The sequence below is a fragment of the Chanodichthys erythropterus genome, chromosome 8 (assembly GCF_024489055.1).
Source record: "Chanodichthys erythropterus isolate Z2021 chromosome 8, ASM2448905v1, whole genome shotgun sequence".
Taxonomy (NCBI): Eukaryota; Metazoa; Chordata; class Actinopteri; order Cypriniformes; family Xenocyprididae; genus Chanodichthys; species Chanodichthys erythropterus.
Genome location: NC_090228.1, coordinates 37,495,349 through 37,516,393, shown reverse-complemented (window position 1 = coordinate 37,516,393; position 21,045 = coordinate 37,495,349). Strand labels below are relative to the sequence as shown.

The window sequence follows — 21,045 nt, the reverse complement described above, 5'->3', positions numbered from 1 at the left end:
TCTACGACTGTTTTTTTTGTTTTGTGATCTCTTGTTTGTCCTGAGCAGTTAAACTGAGCTCTGTTCTTCAGAAAAATCCTCCAGGTCCTGTAGATTCATCAGTTTTCAAGCATTTTGATGTCTCGGGCTGCTTCTCTCCCTCCGTATCGTCCCTATGACTGTGCCATAGATTTATTGCCAGGTAAATCTCCGCCTAAAGGCAAGTTATATTCACTTTCTGTTCCAGAAAGGGAGGCTATGGAGAAACATATTTATGGTTCACTGGCATCGAGGTTCATCCACCCTGCCTCTTCTCCAGCGGGGGTGGGATTCTTTTTTGTGGGGAAGAAGGACGGATCTCTGCGACCTTGTATTGATAACCGGGGGCTGAACAACATCACGGTAAAGAATACATATCCTTTACCGTTGATGTTTTCAGCGTTCGAGAGGTTGCAGGGAGCGTCAATTTTCACAAATTTGGATTTACGTAATGCTTATCATTTGGTCCGCATTAGGGAGGGGGATGAATGGAAGAAAGCTTTTAACACCCCTAGGGGGCACTTTGAATATTTGGTTATGCCGTTTGGGCTTTCCAACTCCCCAGCGGTCTTCCAGGCACTCATCAACGACGTGCTGCGAGATATGGTCGACCAGTTCATATATGTCTACCTGGATGACATATTGATTTTTTCCTCTTCTCTCCAGGAACACGTGCAGCATGTTCGACGAGTGCTTCAGAGGTTGATAGTGAATGGGCTTTTTGTCAAGACGGAGAAATGTGTTTTTCATGCATAGTCTGTTCCTTTTCTAGGGTACATCGTGTCGACTGAGGGAGTACGCATGGATCCTGAGAAGGTTAAGGCTGTGGTGGATTGGCCAAGTCCAGATTCCCGTAAGGCCCTACAGAGGTTTCTGGGATTCGCCAATTTCTACCGGCGTTTTATTCGCAATTTCAGGCAACTAGCCGCACCTCTGATTGCCTTGACCTCCCCCAGAACTACGTTCAGGTGGTCAGACACAGCCGAGGCTGTGTTTGCCAAACTGAAGGGTTGCTTTGTTTCAGCCCCCATTCTCATTGCCCCTGGTCCATCACAGCAGTTCATGTTGGAGGTCGATGCGTCAGAGGTGGGGGTAGGTGCGGTGTTATCCCAACGTTCTCCCACAGACGACAAGATGCACCCTTGCGTGTTTTTTTCCCATCGGTTATCTCCTGCTGAACGTAATTACGACATTGGTAACCGAGAGTTGCTGGCGGTCAAGCTTGCATTGGAAGAATGGCACCACTGGTTAGAGGGTTTAGGGGTGCCTTTTATCATATGGACTGACCATAAGAACTTGGAATATATCAGAACCGCTAAAAGATTGAACTCTAGTCAGGCTCGGTGGGCACTTTTTTTTCGGTCGTTTTGATTTTACTCTCTCGTACCGCCCGGGTTCCAAAAACATCAAACCGATTCATTGTCACGCATTGACCGTTCCGAACACCCGTCTACTCCCGAGTTCATTTTACCTGAGACTTTAGTTGTCTCCACACTCACATGGGAGGTCGAATCGAAGGTCAAGACGGCCTTAGAAGGGGTAACGCCTCCACCCGGGTGCCCACTGAATCGGTTATTTGTGCCAGAGGGATTACGGTCCATGGTCATTCAGTGGGGACATTGTTCTAATGTGGCTTGTCATCCAGGAGTTATACGCACTAAATTTCTAGTCAAGCAACGATTCTGGTGGCCGCTTATGGCTCGTGACGTTCACAGTTTTGTTTTGGCTTGCTCAGTTTTATCACCGTCCTTCCACTCTCTCAAGGATACACGGTAGTTTTAACCGTGGTGGACCGATTCTCGAAGGCAGCTCATTTCATCCCCTTGCCAAATTACCCTCAGCAAAGGAGACAGCGTTGATAGTCGTTAATCACGTCTTTCGCTTACATGGCCTCCCGACAGACGTGGTTTCCGACAGAGGACCCCAGTTTGTGTCCAAATTTTGGCAAAAATTTTGTAAGTTGTTGGGAGAGACTGTCAGTCTGTCCTCAGGGTTTCATCCCCAGAGCAATGGCCAAACTGAGAGAGCCAACCAAGATTTGGAAAGAACGTTGCGATGTTTGGTCTCTAAGAATCCTTTCTCGTGGAGTCAGCAACTCTCTATGGTGGAGTACGCCCACAATACGTTACCGCTGTCGTCCACGGACCTATCTCCGTTTGAGTGTAGTGTAGGTTACCAGCCATCCATTTTTCCTAGTCTGGAATCCGAGGTCGCGGTCCCCTCCACTCACGCCTTCGTCCAGAGGTGTCACCGCACTTGGACTAGAGCCCGTGAGACTCTACTCCAGGTGAGGGAGCACACCAAGGCCAAGGCCGATCGCCACCGGTCTAAGCCTCCCGTATATTTTTATATAAAAACTTCATTTTTACTAGTAAGAATTGTATTTCTGATATGTGAAATTGGAATTTCAACTAGTAAGAAATTAATTCTTGATATCAACAATTGAATTTGAATGGCAGCCTATGGTGACATTTCACTAGTAGTTTTTACTAGTGGAAATTCAAATGTTGATATCAAGAATTAACATTGTTACTAGTGGAAATGTAATTTCTGATATCAACAACTGAATTGTTGATATCAATAATTGGATTGTTGATATCAAGAAGTAACATTGTTACTAGTGGAAATGTAATTCCTGATATCAACAATTGAATTGTTGATATAAAGAATTCATATCATGAGATGTCAATAAAAGTCAAAACGGCTTGCCATAGCTGTCATTCAGTTATAGCAATGGGTTTGCTGTGCGCACAGTAGACCAATTACAAAGGATTGGGCTATCTGACCAATCAGAGCAGTGTAAGCTCACAGAAAGGAGGGGTTTAGAGAGACTGATTTATTGAACTGCTTCTAAGTAATTGTTTACCAATCTTTACCTGTTGTAGGAGGCTCCCAAAACAATATTAGGAAGCTTAAAAATTACATAACAGGGGCACTTTAAATTATTATTTTTATTATTTTAAAGTTTAAATATCAGTAGCATTTCTCCTGCATTACTTATAAGACCAAAGCATTTGCTTCAGTATTTAGTAACAGAACATACATTATGTCATGTGTAATTTTGTTTTATTTCTTAAGAAAAATGCAAATATTACTGTCCTTAATAATGCTGTTATTGTTACTATTATTCTTTTCAATATCTAACATTTTTAGCAGATTTTATAAAATATATGGGTTGCGATACACATAGCTAGATTAAAACATTTAGGCCTACACTATGCATTATGTTCTCTTATATTTTTTAAAACAATTTAGACAAAACCTGTTTATGCCGTTATGTTAAATCATTCATGATTTCTTAACGTTTTCGAAGCTAATGTCTGACAAATGTCAAGGGAACTTTATCTCAGTAAACATTTTTGACAGACTCAAGCACATTTGTAGATAAGCCAGTAAGAACCATATTTATTACTCAGTGCTAATGTTTTCTTTTAAGGGCTTCCAGATTTTAATCCAGCCAAATATAACTTTTAATGACTTAACTCTACACACAATAAAATTTGAGCCCAGTGTCTGATTGGCGTTTATGTAAACCTGTGTAAGTACGCTTGGATAGTTTGTATGTTTAACTCCAAAAAAGAAGGTGACATGAGAAGGATGAGTGGCACACTCATGTACCTGCTATTGGCCAATCACAGCCCTCTGCTGTCAGGATAGACCAACCACACTCGCAATAATACTTGTTATCTGATCCTTCAGTCACAGTAATAGAAAACGAAACCAAAAGTTTGCATTTGGTAAGACGCCATTTCAGATTGCTGCACAAAAGACTACAAGTTCTATCATATTTATTGGTAAGTCCAGTAATGTCCTTCTCATAACTTCCATTAAGTTTTCATATAAATATTTTGACGTGTGTGTGTGTGTGTGTGGTATTTATATTTATGATAAACTCGATTGAGAGTTTACTACAGGGTATACTCGAGGCGCGATGCAAAAGTATCAAATAATGTTTATCATATAATGTATTGTACACATTTCTGCAAAATATGAATAAATCCAGGTTTTAATGAGGTTTTATCAACATTCACATCGAGATCAACATTTGTTATATTTTTATTTACCCCATTGTCATAGCCACGGGTTGGGCTGGGCCTTTCTAGGAAACGTACATAGATACTGTTTTCTCTAGCTTCAAATCCGAATCTGTAATTGTTTTTGTGTTATTAATACAGCATCATCTGCCCTGCTTAGTAGTGCATAGTACAATACATAAGGTTATTGTTTACAAAGAAATGCTCAATGATGGCACTTCAAGGTTCTTTTTGGCACACCAGAAATTAATTGCACAATATTCACACACACACGCAAACACACACACACACACACACACACACACACACACACACACACACACACACACACACACACACACACACAAACGTTTCAGTGGATTTTGTTCAAAATGAAGTCACATCAGTTCGTTCTTTGATGTTGTTTGAAGTATATTGGGGCCTTAATAGTCAACTTATTTTCAGCAGTTATCAAGCTTGTACACACTGGTCACAGACACAAAGATGTACCTTTAATTTCACCAAGCTGATGTTATGGAGGGCCAAACCTGCAAAAACATTCAAGCTCAGAGTGGCAGTGCTAAAGCTTTGAGGCCACAGTGACACCTCATGGTGTGACTAAACGAAATGCAAGAGGTTTGGACGTGCATTTGCAAGAAGTCGCACAGGGAATGAATGACTTAGAGATGGGCAATTTATCCAAAATCTTATATCACTGTTTAAGTCATTTAAAATCACCCTAACCGTATATATATATATATATATATATATATATATATATATATATATATATATATATATATATATATACCATCTTTATTTCAAAAAACATCACTGGTCGGGATTTCTTAATTGTCTTGGCACACATAAACAGAAGCAACTGCCTTAAACAAATCTGATACTTTGACACAGAAGCACGTGAAATGATCCACTATTAATCACATTTAATGTAAATGCGCTTGCGTTTATTGTCAATGAGACTCGCACACCAGCTCAGAACGGAGAGAATTCAGCACACATTTCGTTGAAGTCTATGCAAGCATATTGTTCAAAACGTGGCTTCAAATACAGTTTATATTCGCATTTCCTAATTTTGCATGCATAACGTGCATTAAGCATTCAAATGCTTAAAATATAATGCATATTTCATAGATGCTGCTCTAAGATAACCTACTGATTATAAATCATCAATTGGAATTATTCGGAATTAAATCAAACAAAAGGTGTTCATGTAAACGCAGACAGTGAGACATGCATCTCGCAATGCATTGTAGTTTAGTACACAGAAGCATCATGCCCGTTCAAACAGCACCTGCCGTGCCCCCTCAGATTTCTGAGCCAACTGCATTTTAATGTAACTTCCAAAAACAAACTTTTTTTTCTATTAAGAGGTCATATTTCCCCCAATAAATTGATTTCCAGGGGCATTTTATTCAGATATTATTAAATATGCATCATCATATGATCAAGTTCTTAATTTTAGTCATGAATCACCTGAATTAATGATTGAACTCACTCATTAAGACAGTGACTTGCTGCCACCTACTGGCTGTTTTAATTTCATATTTAAACATATTATTTAATTGATTCCATCATTTCATATTTTTATTTTCAAAATTGTATATTTAAAACAATCTCTAAATGATTTTTTTGGAAGTGTAAAAGAATTCTCATCTGCATTAAGCAGTCTGTGTACATATACCTAATGCCACTTGAAGAGACAGATTCTGTCCCACCTCTGCAGTGCAAAGATGGCTTTTGTTGATTTTATTTTTGGGGTAACAGCCATAGTGGCATATGACACTGAAAATTCACATTCACAATTTTAGTTCCCTGGCACAAACACACTTCATTTGCTTCCTTTTCTCTGCAAAATGACTACTACCTAGACTACTACTACACAAAATGACAAAGTGCAAAGAAATATGAAAATCCAATGAACAGATTTCATTATTTTTTTGTTTTGTTTTGTTTTCTTGTTGATTGTGTAAGATTCAGCAACCCTGCATTATAGAATGATATTGTTTATTTTTTCTTCTTATATATCATTTATGTTCTCAGTGTTTCTAATGGTCTGAAAATCATGATTAAATTATAGGAGAGCACCACTTGTCAAAATGAATCTCTCTGAGGAGAGAGAGGAGGGAGATCCTGTTCAGAACCAGAGAGCAACATCTCCAGAGCCCAGCTGTGTGTCTATGAAGAGTGATGAATCCATGAGAATCCCTGTCACCTTCAGTGATGGAGAAGTGATCTTCAACCCCAGGTGAGACAATAACCAGTATTGGAGATAAGAGACAAAACTATTCATTGAACAACAGAGAGTTTATTGGAATTATTGTTTTATTAGTATCAGAATCCATCATGTCCAGTATCCAGCTGTGTCTATAAAAAGTAGGATTGGGAATCGTGAGAAATTTTCTGGTTCCAATTCTGGTTCTGCCTAATGATTCTGGTTCCATTAAAATAATTAAAAAACTAATAAAAAATAGTAGTAAGTGAAAAATGCACAATACTCAACTCAAACAGTCCTTTTTGTGTTTATTAATGTTGTAAAATGAATTTAACAGAATGTTTATCTCAACAAATTTGCTAACACTTTACAATAAGGTTCATTAGTTAACATAAGTTAACTACATTAACATGAACAAATAATGAACTACATTTCTAAAACATTTATTAATCTTTGTTTATGTTAATTTCAACATTTACTAATACATTATTGAAATCAAGAGTTGTATTTGTTAACAATAGTGCACTGTGAAGTATCATGAACAAACTCTGATCAGCTGTATTTTATTAACATTAACAAAGATTAACAAATACAGTAACAAATGTATTACTCATGGTTAGTTCATAAATGAACCTTATAAAGTGTTACCACAAATTAGATAAGATGCTTGAACACACATGTAAGATTCAGACAGGTAAAACAGAATATTTTTGTAAGTTGGATTCATTAAGACATGTTTCTGAAAGAATGATTTAGTGATAGACACATTTTTAACAGTAATTTTGTTGCCACCTAGTGGCGTAATACAGTGATACAGTTGTCACTTTCAGAACAGAAGTTAATTTATTATACATAAACATCAGCATTTCTATCTGAATAATAAACTTTTGTATACTTCTGTTATAACTGGAATAGGCCTATTTGTCACATAAATAATGATACTCTGCATTTGAAAAGATTATTTGTGAAGCTGTTTATATTTAAACATGACAACTCTCTTCAGATCAATGGCAGCGCGAATGCAGATTTGAATGTTGCGATTTTATTTTTGTCAAAGATTTAATATACACGAGCGACCATGTGGGTGATGATGAAATCGAGAATGCCATCTTTTAAAGTTTAATCGTGCAGCTTTAGGCACCTCTCTCTCTGCATTGAAATCTTACACATATGAGTAGCGCCACGTGAGGGCTTTTAAATTGTTTTCATTGCTATAAAATTCATTATGTGAGACGTCTCTATTAAAGGATATGCTCCTCACACTTCGACCATCCATCAAACCAGAACCATTTTCGGAAACCAAAACTTGGAAGTCTTGCACGGTTCCGGTTCTTTTCAAAAATCACTACAGTTCTCAGTTCCCAACCCTAATAAAGAGTGATAGTGATTTGAATCCTTTCATCTATTTTTTTTTTTTTATGTGACAAATGACATCAGAAAAGCGTCAGTACGTTATAATTGGTTATGGTCTATTACTGAACCAATACCGAATCGTCCACGTCTGCATTGCGATGCATCATAGAAACTATTCATTTCAACACCCCTACTCAGAAGGCCTTTATTAACTCATTTGGAGCCGTATGGATTACTTTTATATGGATGGATGGATGAATGGATAGATGGATTTTTTTGTTTGTTTGTGTTTGGCTGAAAGAAGGAAGTCACATACACCTAGGATGGCTTGAGAGTGAGTAAATTATGGAATAATTTTTGGGTGAACTGGCCCTTTAAAGAAGACCTACTATGCCCATTTTTACAAGATGTAATATAAGCCACAGGTATCCCCAGCTCAAAATACACCACAGATCATTTACTTTTTGGCCATATGTGTCTCTTTAAATGAAAATAACCTGTTGCTTCCCACCCCTTTCTAGAAAAAGGGGAAAAAAAACATTTTCTTGTTGACTGTGTGAGATTCAGCAACCCTGCATTATAGAATATTAATTATTAGAACTGTCAGTTTTTTTTTCCTATGTATCATATATATTCTCAGTGTTTATAAAGGGCTAAAAATCATGATTAAATTGTAGGAGAGCACGAGGTGAGGTGAGAGAGGAGGGAGTTCAGAACCAGAGAGCAACATCTTCAGAGCCCAGCTGTGTGTCTATGAAGAGTGATGAATCCATGAGAATCCCTGTCACCTTCAGTGATGGAGAAGTGATCTTCAAACCCAGGTGAGACAATAACCAGTACTGGGGACAAGAGAGAATTATCTGTATGTATATATATCTGAAAAGTTCTAGCATATATTTCTTAGTAACTAAAAACAAAAGCTTTACAATAGGTTGTTTGCAATCACGTGGTTCTGGTGACGCGCGAAATTCCGGTGGAGGGCAAGCAGTGAAAATTAGAATGGAAGAGATGGGGAAAAGTCCTTTCTTTGCTGGTTTAGAAACTTCAGCAAGCAAGCATTCTTAGCATTCTTCAACAGGCGACATCAGTCAGCTTGTTGAACACATTTATTTTATTTGGACATTTTCTAACATACAATGGCTGAAGCAGCAGCGCGTGACACTGTTCTCATGATAACCAGATAAACATTGCGAACAGAATACTACAAAACTGAAGTGAAAATACCAAATTATAATTAAATAGGAAAAAATATCTTCTCCTCCCTGCAAATGATAGCATGAAGAATATGAATATTTAACCAAGTCAAAAAGGTAAGCAAGTATCCATATTCATTTACGTTAAGCATCAGCAGACGCAAAACGCTATAAAAGGCGACAACTTTTAAAATTAAAAAATGAAATAAGTTATAAAAAGGGTATAAGTTATGTAAACGATATAAACACCTTCTGGGTTCTCGATTTTATTGATTTGAGCAACCATAAACGATGCAAAACATGCAAATTTTGAGTTTTTGATAGGATTCCCATATAGAAACATCACTCCCTGCCCTCCAAACTCATTTGCGCTTCTGCTGTGATGTCATGTGCAAACAACCTATTAGTAGAGAGACACTGCCAGGTAGAATTAATTCACACAAAAGGTCTCTAATTATATAAATGTAAACTTTACTGTGCTAATTTATCTGTATCTGATTTAGAGCGAGCAGAAATCTGTGAGAAATATAATGACCCAAAGTGATGAAATTAAACTGTTATGTAGGAGCAATAGCCTTGTGGGCAACACTATGTCATACGCCAAAGCTGAGCACAAGGTTTATTTGTTCATTAATGACATAATCAGTAATAGTCATGGATTTCTTTTTTGATTTTTCAGCAGGGCTGTGTCTCAGTTGGTTTTGAGAATGACACATGGCTTTACTAGACAATCTTGCAGCTATTGCCCTTATTCATTCTATGTGTTTTTCCCCCTGTTGTGTGGATAGAGATGATCAGACTGGAGAACTGCAGGATTTTCACTTACCAAAAGATGATGAACTACAGAAAGCCAAAGACCAACACAAAACCAGCATGAAGAACAAGAATGAGAGCTTATTTGAGGGAATCAAACTACAAGAGAATCAAACTCTTCTGAACAGGATCTACACACAGCTGTACATCATAGAGGGAGAAAGTGAAAAGGTGAATGAAGAACATGAGGTTTTGCATATGGAGAAAACTCCCAGAACACAACCTTCACAAGACATTCCAATCAGCTGCAATGACATCTTTAAACCTTTGGCTGAACCAGGATGTGAGCAGAAAGACAAAATAAAGGTTGTTCTTACTAAAGGCATCGCAGGAATTGGAAAAACCGTCTCTGTGCAGAAGTTCATTCTGGACTGGGCTGAGGGAAAAGCCAATCAGGATGTAGAATTCATGTTTGTGCTTTCATTTCGGGAGATAAACTTGATTAAAGAAGATCAGTACAGTCTTCACAGACTTCTGGTTGACTTCAATCCTGAACTTCAAAATCTGGACTCAAAGATTTATGAGGAGTGCAAAGTTGTGTTCATCTTTGATGGTTTGGATGAAAGCAGAATTACACTGATGTTTTCAGACAGTGAGAAGGTTTCTGATGTAAATGAGTCTTCATCAGTGGGTGTGTTGATGTCAAACCTCATCAGAGGAAAGCTGCTTCCCTCTGCTCACATCTGGATCACCTCCAGACCAGCAGCAGCCAATCAGATCCCCTCCAAATACATCAACCGTGTGACAGAAATTCAAGGATTCAGTGACCCTCAGAAGGAAGAATATTTCAGGAAAAAAATTAATGAGGAGCATCAAGCCAGCAGAATCATCTCACACATTCGAAGATCAAGAAGCCTCCACATTATGTGCCACATACCCGTCTTCTGCTGGATCTCAGCCAATGTCCTTCAAAACCTCCTGAAACAAGATAACAGTGTAGAAATCCCTCAAACTCTGACTGAAATGTACATCCACTTCCTACTCATTCAGATAAACACAAGGAATCAGAAGTATGAAGGGAGAGATCCAAAGAAACTCTTGCAGTCCAACAGAGAAATGATTTTAAAACTTGCTGAACTGGCTTTCAAACAGTTGATGAAGGGCAATGTTATGTTTTATGAGGAGGATCTAAGTGAGTGTGGCATAGACATCGCTGATGCCTCAGTGTATTCTGGGATTTGCACTGAGATCTTTAGGGAGGAATCTGTGATTCATCACAGGAAAGTCTACTGCTTCATACATCGGAGCTTTCAGGAGTTTCTAGCAGCTTTATGTGTATTTTACTCCCATCTGATGAAGAAAATGGAATCATTGCAGTTTTTTCTGGATAACAGAACTGAGACGTACACATCTAAGCCAAAGTCTTTGTGTGAACTTCTAAAATCAGCAGTTACTAAAACTCTTCAGAGTAATAATGGTTACCTGGATCTTTTTCTGCGATTCCTGTTGGGCATCTCACTGGAGTCTAATCAGAGACTCTTAGAGGATCTACTGACACATACAGAAAAAAGCTCAGAGACCATCAGAGAAACCACACAGTACATTAAAGACAAAATTAAGGAAAGTTATGGTCTATTGGCTGACAGATCCATCAGTCTTTTCTTCTGTCTTCTTGAAGTAAATGATCAGACTCTGTACAGAGAGATTCAGGAGTTTGTGAAATCGGGTGAACATTCAGAGAATAAACTCTCCCCTGGTCACTGCTCAGCAATAACCTACATTCTTCAGATGTCAGAGGAAGTACTGGATGAATTTGATCTCATTAAATACAACACATCAAATGTGGGTAGAAGGAGACTAATACCAGCTGTGGTTAACTGCAGAAAAGCTCTGTGAGTATTTTATTTACATATTTTTTTGTCAATCACAGAATACAGATAACATTAGCCACCCATCTCCTCTTCACTCCATTGTTATTCTTCACTACAGACTTGTTGGATGTAATCTATCCGATCAGCACTGTGAAAGTTTGTCTTCAGCTCTGCGATCATCAAACTCCTGTCTGACAGAGCTGAACCTGAATAACAATAACCTGCAGGATTCAGGAGTGAAGCTACTCTCTGTTGGACTGAAGAGTTCAGACTGTCAACTGAACATACTGAGGTTTGAGTTTTACACATATTCATTCAGTATGTTGAAATATGTTAATGAATAGTTTGTTTAAATAAACCAGTTAATGTCATTGTATTGTATTTTAAATATTTGTTTAATGGCATTTTTTTATGAAGGAAAGCCAGTATCACTAATTCCAATATCGCTACTGATGTCTCTATGAAACCGATTTTTATTACTTAAAGGCATATAGCTTTACAGTATAATGAGAGAGCAGTTCCCTCCTGGACGAAATCTACATAAGAGAGCCATCAAGGAGAGAAACGAGGTCCGAAAACCAAACTCAGGCTGACCAGAATGGGGCTATTAGCAGATGACTGACCCCGTACAGGTGAACTCTCTCTAGAACTCCTGGGACCAGAACAATCGGGGAAAAGCGTACAGATTTAAGCTCTGCCACTTCTGCACCATGGTGTCCAGCCCAAGAGGAGGTGAGGGAGAACCACAGTGGACAATAAGTTCTCTCTAGAGATGCGAAAAGATCTACTCATCTACTACATCAAGGGCAAAGTCTCCATTCCCAGGGCCTCAACCCCTGCCTTGACAGGATGTCTGCTCTCTGATTCAGGTACCCAGGGATGTACACCGCACTCAGAGAGAGCAGCTTCCCTTGGGCCCACATGAAGATCTGGTGAGCCAGGTTGTATAAGGGGACAGCATATCCAGGCAATTTATGTGCCACGAAAGAGGATGGTCCCGCCACAAAACTTGAGCTGAGTCTGTGAAACTGTTTGAGAGTGAGTGATTGGCCTAGCTTTAGCATCGCCATCAAATCCAATACCACGCCTAGAAAAGTGGTCCTCTAAGTAGGAGAACTCTTCTTGGCATTCATTCTCAACCCCCAACTTTCTCACGTGTGCGAAAACGACATCTCAGTGTTGAACCGCTAGATCAATCGATTGAGCTAGAATTAACCAATTGTTGATACAGTTTAGTATGCGGACACCCTGGAGTTGCAGAGGAGCCAGAGCTGCATCCACACACTTTGTGAAAGTGTGAGGTGATAAAGCTAGGGCGAAAGCGAACCTCAGAAACTTCCTGTGTTGAGGAAGAACAGATACATGGAAGTATGCGCCCTTGAGCTCTATCGAGACAAACCTGTCCTCAGACCGGATTTGTGACACGATTTGCTTTAGAGTAAGCATTTTGAATTTGAGCTTCACCTCAGAGCGATTCAGTTGTCCCAGATCTAGAATTGGATTCAATTCCCCATTGTTTTTTGGAACAAAAAAGTACTGGTTGTAGAACCTGGATTCCCTTTACAGCCTTTACTTCCTGCTCCAGAGTCTGCTTGGGGAGTGAGGTGGGCGAGACCTGAACTGAATGGTTTTTCGAAAAGCCGAAAAAGAACGAAAAAGCCTTTTTCGACTGTCTGCAGGACCCAACAAGATATATTTGCGAACCTGTAGGGAACAACTGACTTGATTGCTCTAGAGCCCTCTTTGGAAGGGAGCAAGGAACTCAATGCTGCTACATTTCTGGGCAGACGTTGGGAATACATCTATGATTCTTTTCCCTTTTTACAGACCATTCACCTTATTACTTTTTGGCTTTACCTACATATTACTTCTAGAACAGTCTAACTTAGGAATTAAATGCATGTTAAGTCACCTTCACATATTAAATCTCCTTGGGCATCATTATGTCATTGTGAATGATGTAATTGCATGATGATGTAACTGATTCATTGAAACAAACTGTCTGAAATAGCAAATTTGTGAAAAAGAACCATACTTCCCATCACTAATTCCTGGAGGGCCACTGTCCCGCAGAGTTTAGCTCCAACCCTAATTAACCCTTTAAGACCTGAAGGCTTTTTTAGAGTTTTTTTTTTCTGAGCGACACACACAAAAGTAAAGACTCATAACTCCAAAACTCTAGCAAGGAGAGTCAAAAGGTAGGTATCATTTGATAGAAAACATTTTAAATTTTAAGAAAATATAAATTACATTACATTTGGACATTTTTCTTGCTGAGAAACAGCTGATAAAAGACAAAAAATATATATAATTTTTTAAAATAATTTTTCTTTTTTTTTATTTGACATGGAATAACTCAGGAACACAATAAGATCGCTAAAAAAATCTTTTTTGGTGATGCTCTCCTATATGTGAGCTGCATCTGGTTCAAATTTCGTGGTGATAGGATAAAGAATAGTTTGAAAAATTGTTGTTCATTTTTTCCGCAGCCAGGTGGCGCCAATGGGCGGTAAACTCCGGTTTAGAGGTGCTTCTCAGCACTCGTTAGGAGTTTTTCAAAATGGTTAGATGCATTAAAAAGATGAGATTCAAAGCTTTAAAATGATATCTATTATGTGTTATTCCACATTGGAAAACGAACATGGATGGGTCCGGGAACATTGGATACACACTGCATCCCGGAGAGAGGAGAGACATGTTTTTAGCGAAGTATGTTAAATCATTCCGTGAGTAATATCTTGTGATCAACGCAATATATTATATTGATATTCATTTTAATCTTGAGAATCTGCTTTAAATATTGATGTGCAATTTTCTATGATCTGTGCATTTTTCATGAAGTTATGAGCACGTGAAATATACATACTTGTATTCAGTTAGCGGCTGTGCTATTTTTGTTGTAAACGCATATTACTCAGACTCATTAGAGGTTGAAAACAATGCAACAGAAGCATGTTGGAGGCTTGATATGAAAGTTTAAAGTTTGTATTCAAAAATAATTTTTGTGCTACCTATATGGATTCAATTTTTATTGGCTTTTAAAGAGAGACACGCAAATGGGAGCGCCGACACTCCATCCGGTCTTAAGGGGTTAAACACACCTGATCCAGCTAACCAAGGTCTTTAGAAGTTCTAGAAACTTCCAGGCTGGTGTGTTGTAGCTGGTTGAAGCTAAACTCTGTAGGACAGTGGCCCTCTAGGAGACAAGTTTGACACCCCTTCCTAAAGTGTATTTACTTGGTTTTCCTCTTAATCATCATTTATATTTTAAATTACTCTACATATCCATCTATAAATTCTATCGTAATAAAAAATTTGTATAATAAAATATATTGTAATATCTAATCCAAGGGTGATATTTGTAAATACAGAATTAGTATCAAATTTAGAAATAGGCAATTATTGGGTATACTCACGTGTTTTGTTTTTCTTCAGATTGACAGGTTGTAGATTGACTGGTGAGTGCTGTGAAAGTCTGTCTTCAGCTTTACAGTCATCAAACTCCCATCTGAGAGAGCTGGACCTCAGTAACAATAGCCTGCAGGATTCAGGAGTGAAGCAGCTGTCTGTTGGACTGAAGAGTTCACATTGTCAACTGAACATACTGAGGTTTGCCTATTACATTTAGCTCTAAATAAAAGATTTTAACAAAAAATAGCTTGTGAGTAAAGACCAAGTGTGGTTTAAAAAAATAATTTGGATGTAGCATGGTTTTAAGCAGTTTATATAATTTAACTATCAAATAAAAATTACTTAATTTTAATTATAAAAGTACTATTCAAAATAAAAAGTAAAATAAATCAGTTGAATTTAATCAAGTAATTTTCAAAATACAAATGCATAATAATAAAAAACACGCTACAAGCAATACACAAAATGTTAGACATTTTTGCTAAACAGTTGAGGTGAGTCAAGTGAGTTCACACTTTTGTCTGCACGTCCTGTTTCCCCCACATCTTCTTTGCTTGTTTACATATGCCATGTACATGTTTGGCCACATATTCTTCAGTGATGTTTTCAAATTGAACATACACTGCATTCCAAACTAAATAAATGATTCCTATGTAAGGCAATTGGAAGGGAAAATACATTTAAAAGGTCATGGGTCAGATTTACTAACAGTTTGCACCAGAGCAGACACTCTTTTGACCTTAAAAAAGAAGTCAGGATTTTCTTAAGACAAGCAGTGAAAAATTAACATTAAAAAGGCATGGACACAGTCATTTTTATAGCTTGACTTATTACAAATGCATTTGTAGGAGTCTCAGACACAAAATGTATGTGGTTTGCAGTTGTCAGTTTACTGGCATTTGCAACATTATTTAACATACAAAAGTCTTAACCCATTATGATCTGACATGATGTTACACAGGTTTCAGAGATGCTCACTTCTGGGCAGATGTTCCATTTCTTCAGTCTTGTCACATGAAAAGATATAATAAAATATTTACAAAAATGTGAGGGGTGTACTCACTTCTGTGAGATACTGTATATTACACATTTATGTTCAAACACCATGTTAAAAGTGAGTTTTGCAAAATAGGTCCCCTTCAAGGTAGAAGTTTCTTACTTCTTTATTGTTCTGCTTAGATTGGTCACCTGTAATATCACTGGTCAGTGCTGTGACAGTTTGTCTTCAGTCCTACAATCAAACTCCCATCTGAGAGAGCTGGACCTGAGTAACAATGACCTGCAGGATTTAGGAGTGAAGCGGCTGTCTGCTGGACTGGAGAGTTCACACTGTCAACTGAACATACTGAGGTATTTAACAGATTAAGAATTACTCTCATCAAAGTAAACATGTCAGTTTTGTCCTGCTCTTTACTTATTGGGTGCTTGTAATGTCTTAGCAGAACCTAGTTGCTGCATTTGCTCCAGTCTTTTAATGAAGGCAGTGGTTATTTACACTAAGTGAAAATAGCATATTCCCTTAGCAATAGATTCTGTTTACAGAAAATACTGACATTCTATTTACACTGACAATTGCAGCATTTTCTTAGCAATATGCTACTTACACTAAGTGAAAATACCTATATTTTCTATTTACACCATATAAAAGTAGCAGTTCTTTGCAATAAGTTGCAAATATGCAAATAGTTGTTGGGTGTTATTTACTTTTAAATAGTGGCTGATACTATTTGCACCACAGTATTATTGTACATTAACATGATTTAGTAATAACAGAGTGTAAATGACTACATAAAAATTATTAAATGGATACCGCTTTATTGGGACAATAAAGCACTCCCTACACCTACCCCTACCCATAACCATAACCGATTAACACTTTATTATTAAACAGATGTTAGGCTCTTTATTTTCAATGAAAATACATGGCTTTCCGATCTGATGTGTGATGGGAAAAGATAGAAGAGCAAGTTCAGCAAAAGGCATATTTGAATTTGAGTTGAATGCATAAAAAGTTACTTTCAGGCACCACACTCTCAATGGCCTTCACCACTGTAGACATTAAGTGGCGTGCGTCTTTTTTTTTTTTTTATCTTGTGTGGCCCAACCAGATGTGGGTGGAGTTAGTAGAAATAGCCTTTGCCAACAAGACAGGCTATTTACACATAGCCGGGGTGTTCTACTAAGTACCAAAGATGCTTACCATGAAGGGGTTGAATAATTTTTTTTAAAAAAGAATGCAGATGTCGTTAAAAGTTGCATTTTCTGTTGAATTTGGGGAAACCACTTGAAACATTTGAGCTATTTCAATTACTTTTTAATTTGAGCTGTTACAAACAGCTTAAAGTCTATAGCCAATAAACCTGATTTGCAATAAGGGTTGAATCATTTCTTATAACTTCAAGTACTGGAGTGATGCTGTTAACAGTGCCCTTTTAACTGAACATGAACACAATCCATTCAGATTAGAATCTCACCTAAGGGTTTGAGAAGCACTGACCTATATGAACAGTATACATCACATTACTATGTGCCATTGTTATTGAATACCTACAGTTTTGCAGACCACACTACATCAAGAAAACATTTTCAAATGTATCGCCCTTGGAGAGTATTTTGGTAACACTTAAGAATAGGGAACACATATAAACTATTAACTATGTGTTAATAATGTGTGATTTATAACTGTATTTTTATTCATTAAAAGTAATTTTAATTACAGTAGGTGGACAACCAAAATGGGTATTACAGCCGCGCATACCGCCGCCGCAGGGCCATTGCGTTAACTGAAATTCAGTCGCGTGTAAAAAACTACCGCCAGGTGGCGCAAAGTGATGGATTGGAAAGTGACTTTAATAATAAAATGTCGGTTTGTAAACGGAGATGAAAGGACAAAGTAAAACAACAATAACATTATAATATAACCTTTTAACATCCTTAAAAACCATTAGAAAATTTTAAGTGAGTTAATTTCAAAACGTGGGATAGTCTTAGGCTACTCTATGCATCAAAAATTAAAAGAAAGACCTTCTGGTTTCATTCTTTTCATCATATTTTCATTCTGGTTTGCTCTTAGCAAAAAAAAAAAATCCTTCAAGTTCCATATGCCGAGCAAAATGAGAACGGTCCAGCATTAAGACCACATTAAGAGCAATAATTCTTATTAACTGCTATTGTTCTTGATTTTTTAATTGTTCTTGATTATTATTATTATTATTGTTATTATTATTATTATTTTGGCTATTATATATGCCATGTAATTTTAGTGATTTTGATATCGCAGACTAAAATACCGGCAGGAATAAATATTTAGGCTAATTTACTAATTAAAACCAAAGGTGTTCATCAGTGATCAAGAGCAAGGACACGTGTGCATTAGGCAGAATGGATACAGAAGTATAAGAGGATAAAAATAATAAAAGCATAAATGTGTCTCCAAATATACTTGGGCGGCCGTTAATATACCTGGGCAGCCCACCCAAGTAAAGTCTATGTGTGGGAAGCACTGAGTTAGCATTTATTAAGTGCAGCATTACATCAGGCTGAATAAAAGAAAGTTGCAAATGGAGATCAGGTTCGACATTAAAGGGGTCATGACAAGAGAAATCTAATTTTCCTTGATCTTTTGGCTTATAAGAGGTCTTTGTATCATTAATACATCCTTTAAGTTCCATAATTTAAACGTTCTTGTTATCAATGAAAAAAAAAAACTGAATCCAAGGTGGCATGTGACATCACAGGGGGACATTAATTTGGATACAATTGCCTCTGGAGCCAGACAACATCACCTACTTTTACATTGTTGCATCATTTGATGAGTTGTACCAAGTTCTGTTGTTACCAATAGAGTTAAATTAAACTTTCAACCATAGTTGGCTGACAACACTTTGGGAAATGCACCCCAGGTCATAGGGTGATAAAGAGAGATCTTTCTTTGTCAAATTGGACTCTTGTTGTGTCTTGTCTGTAGATTGTCTGGCTGCATGGTGACAGAGGAGGGCTGTTGTTATCTGTCTTCAGCTCTAAAATCCTCACACCTGACAGAACTGGATCTGAGCTACAATCACCTAGGAGATTCAGGAGTCAAGTTGCTGTCTGATAGACTGAACCATTCAAGCTGCACACTTAAGTATGTTGACACTACTGTGTATGCTTGTGTGTATTTACTGATTGTATCAGTTCTGCTGACTGTGTTTTATGCTTTGTTTTTTACAGTGTGAATCATGGAGGAAAGTTAAGGATTACAGCAGGATTACACAAATGTATGTCAACACACACACATACTTGTTACATGGTTTACTGGGACTCTCCATAGACATAATGATTTTTATACTGTACAAACTGTATATTCTATCCCACTACACTTACCATACCCCTAAACCTACCCATCACAGAAAACTTTCTGCGTTTTTTGAATTCCAAAACAACACTGTTTAGTATGTTTAAGCCATTTGGTTTACAGAAACACAGGAAGTGTTATCATAAACCATGTTTATATTATATAATACCCATGTCATTATACACATTTGTGTTCTCATAATCCATGTATACAAGAAAACACACATACACGCTTTGTGATTGTTAAATGTCTCTTTTTGTGTTTAGATGCCTGTGATCTCACACTGGATCCAAACACAGCACACACTCACCTCATTTTATCTGAGAAGAACAGAAAGGCAACAAATGTGGAAGAGTATCAATCGTATCCTGATCATCCAGACAGATTTGATGGGTGTCCTCAGGTTCTTTCTAGAGAGAATCTGTCTGAACGCTGTTACTGGGAGGCTGAATGGAGTGGAAATGCTATTATATCAGTGACATATAAAGGAATCAGAAGGAAAGGAGGAAGTTGTTCCTGTGAATTTGGATACAATAAAAACTCCTGGAGTCTAATATGCTTTAATAACAGATTTACAGTCTGGCACAATCTTATTTCAATTGACATATGTGTTCCTTCACACTCCTGTAGAAGAGTTGGAGTGTATGTGGATTTGTCAGCTGGCATTCTGTCCTTCTACAGTGTCGCTGACACAAACACACTCACTCATTTACACACATTCAACAACACATTCACTGAGTCTCTCTTTGCTGGATTTACAGTTTTCGATTCTGTGTCTCTGTGTCAGTAAGTAAAAAGAGAGCAGCACAGTGTAAGAGTCGCAGAACAGCTCAGCATGGTGCATGTCATGTCTCCAAGCTGTCTTATTCGTTTTGTTAATAAATGAAGAGTTCATTTGCAAAAACGATAAATGGCACTTAAAAATAAATAACATTAACTGACTGCTGTGTGTCAACGTTCTGAACCCTAAATACATTTTGTGAGAAAAGCCAGTACTGTCCACTGTCAAGGCATCACAAGTTAACGTTTTACAGCAGAAACCGACTGCTAGCTGAGGGGAGTTTCGTCAAAGCTGACTAAAATTGATTGTATATTTTTAATTTCGACTCCTGCAAGTCCTTTTACACCATACACTTCCTACATGTTGAACCCCTAGTTGTCCTTTTGCATCTGTGTGAGTGTTTGTGTGTGTCAATCTGTTGCAGCGTGTGTGTGCGTTTGAGTGTGTTTTAAGTGCAATTACAAAGCAATTACTTGGTTTGGTCAAACTCTGAAACATGAAATGTGGAGTTATCTGCTTTTGCCAAAAAACTTTTAATATGGAAAAAAATTCAATGAACCTTAATCTTGTAAGTTACTTTAATATTTTTTGGAGTTATTATTACTTAATCAAAACAACCCAACTGCAGTTTGATTGATATTATTTGGAATACACACACACAAAAAAAAACATGATTTGTGAGAATAAATACAAATGGAGTTATGTTTTTGCAAATTAACTCTTCAAATGTTCTATGTTTAATATAAGCGAGTTTATATTTGTTTCTTATTTATTTGGTTCCAAGGTGTTTGCTGTTTTTCATTTTTTTATTTAAACTTTGTGTAAGTTATTTGTTATTTTATATTACACCTATTGCAAGGTGCATGCCATGCTTATTTGCTTTGTTAATTAAGCCGTCTTATTCCTTTTGTTAATAAAAGTTCTCTGTTTAATATAAGCAAGTTTTGTTTAGTATTTGTTTTGATGCCTTATGTCAGTGACTTCATTTTTTATTGTTTTACATGTTGCTCACATATTATGGTAGCATAGTTCATGCTGAATACAGTGTAACAACAATTTTGCTATTAATATTTTTATACACAA

General features: G+C 37.3%; 1 protein-coding gene across 1 annotated transcript; it reads left to right on the top strand.

The window, feature by feature from the left end:
• Nucleotides 1–3,731: 3,731 nt before the first annotated feature.
• On the top strand, nt 3,732–20,857 carry LOC137024870 (NACHT, LRR and PYD domains-containing protein 3-like). Its single transcript, XM_067392811.1, has 10 exons — nt 3,732–3,812; nt 6,130–6,297; nt 8,295–8,438; nt 9,599–11,455; nt 11,553–11,726; nt 14,870–15,043; nt 16,025–16,195; nt 18,813–18,971; nt 19,058–19,104; nt 19,448–20,857. Exons 2-10 carry the CDS (start codon nt 6,149–6,151, stop codon nt 19,969–19,971), a joined length of 3,399 nt encoding a protein of 1,132 aa, XP_067248912.1. The 5' UTR covers nt 3,732–3,812; nt 6,130–6,148; the 3' UTR covers nt 19,972–20,857.
• The last annotated feature ends 188 nt before the right edge of the window (nt 20,858–21,045 follow it).

Excerpts from the sequence above, each read along its gene's own strand:
- LOC137024870 (XM_067392811.1), top strand. The coding sequence starts at position 6,149 with ATGAATCTCTCTGAGGAGAGAGAGGAGGGAGATCCTGTTCAGAACCAG. Across the intron at positions 8,439-9,598 it reads GAAGTGATCTTCAAACCCAG|AGATGATCAGACTGGAGAAC; the intron begins GTGAGACAATAA and ends TTGTGTGGATAG. Across the intron at positions 11,727-14,869 it reads TGTCAACTGAACATACTGAG|ATTGACAGGTTGTAGATTGA; the intron begins GTTTGAGTTTTA and ends GTTTTTCTTCAG.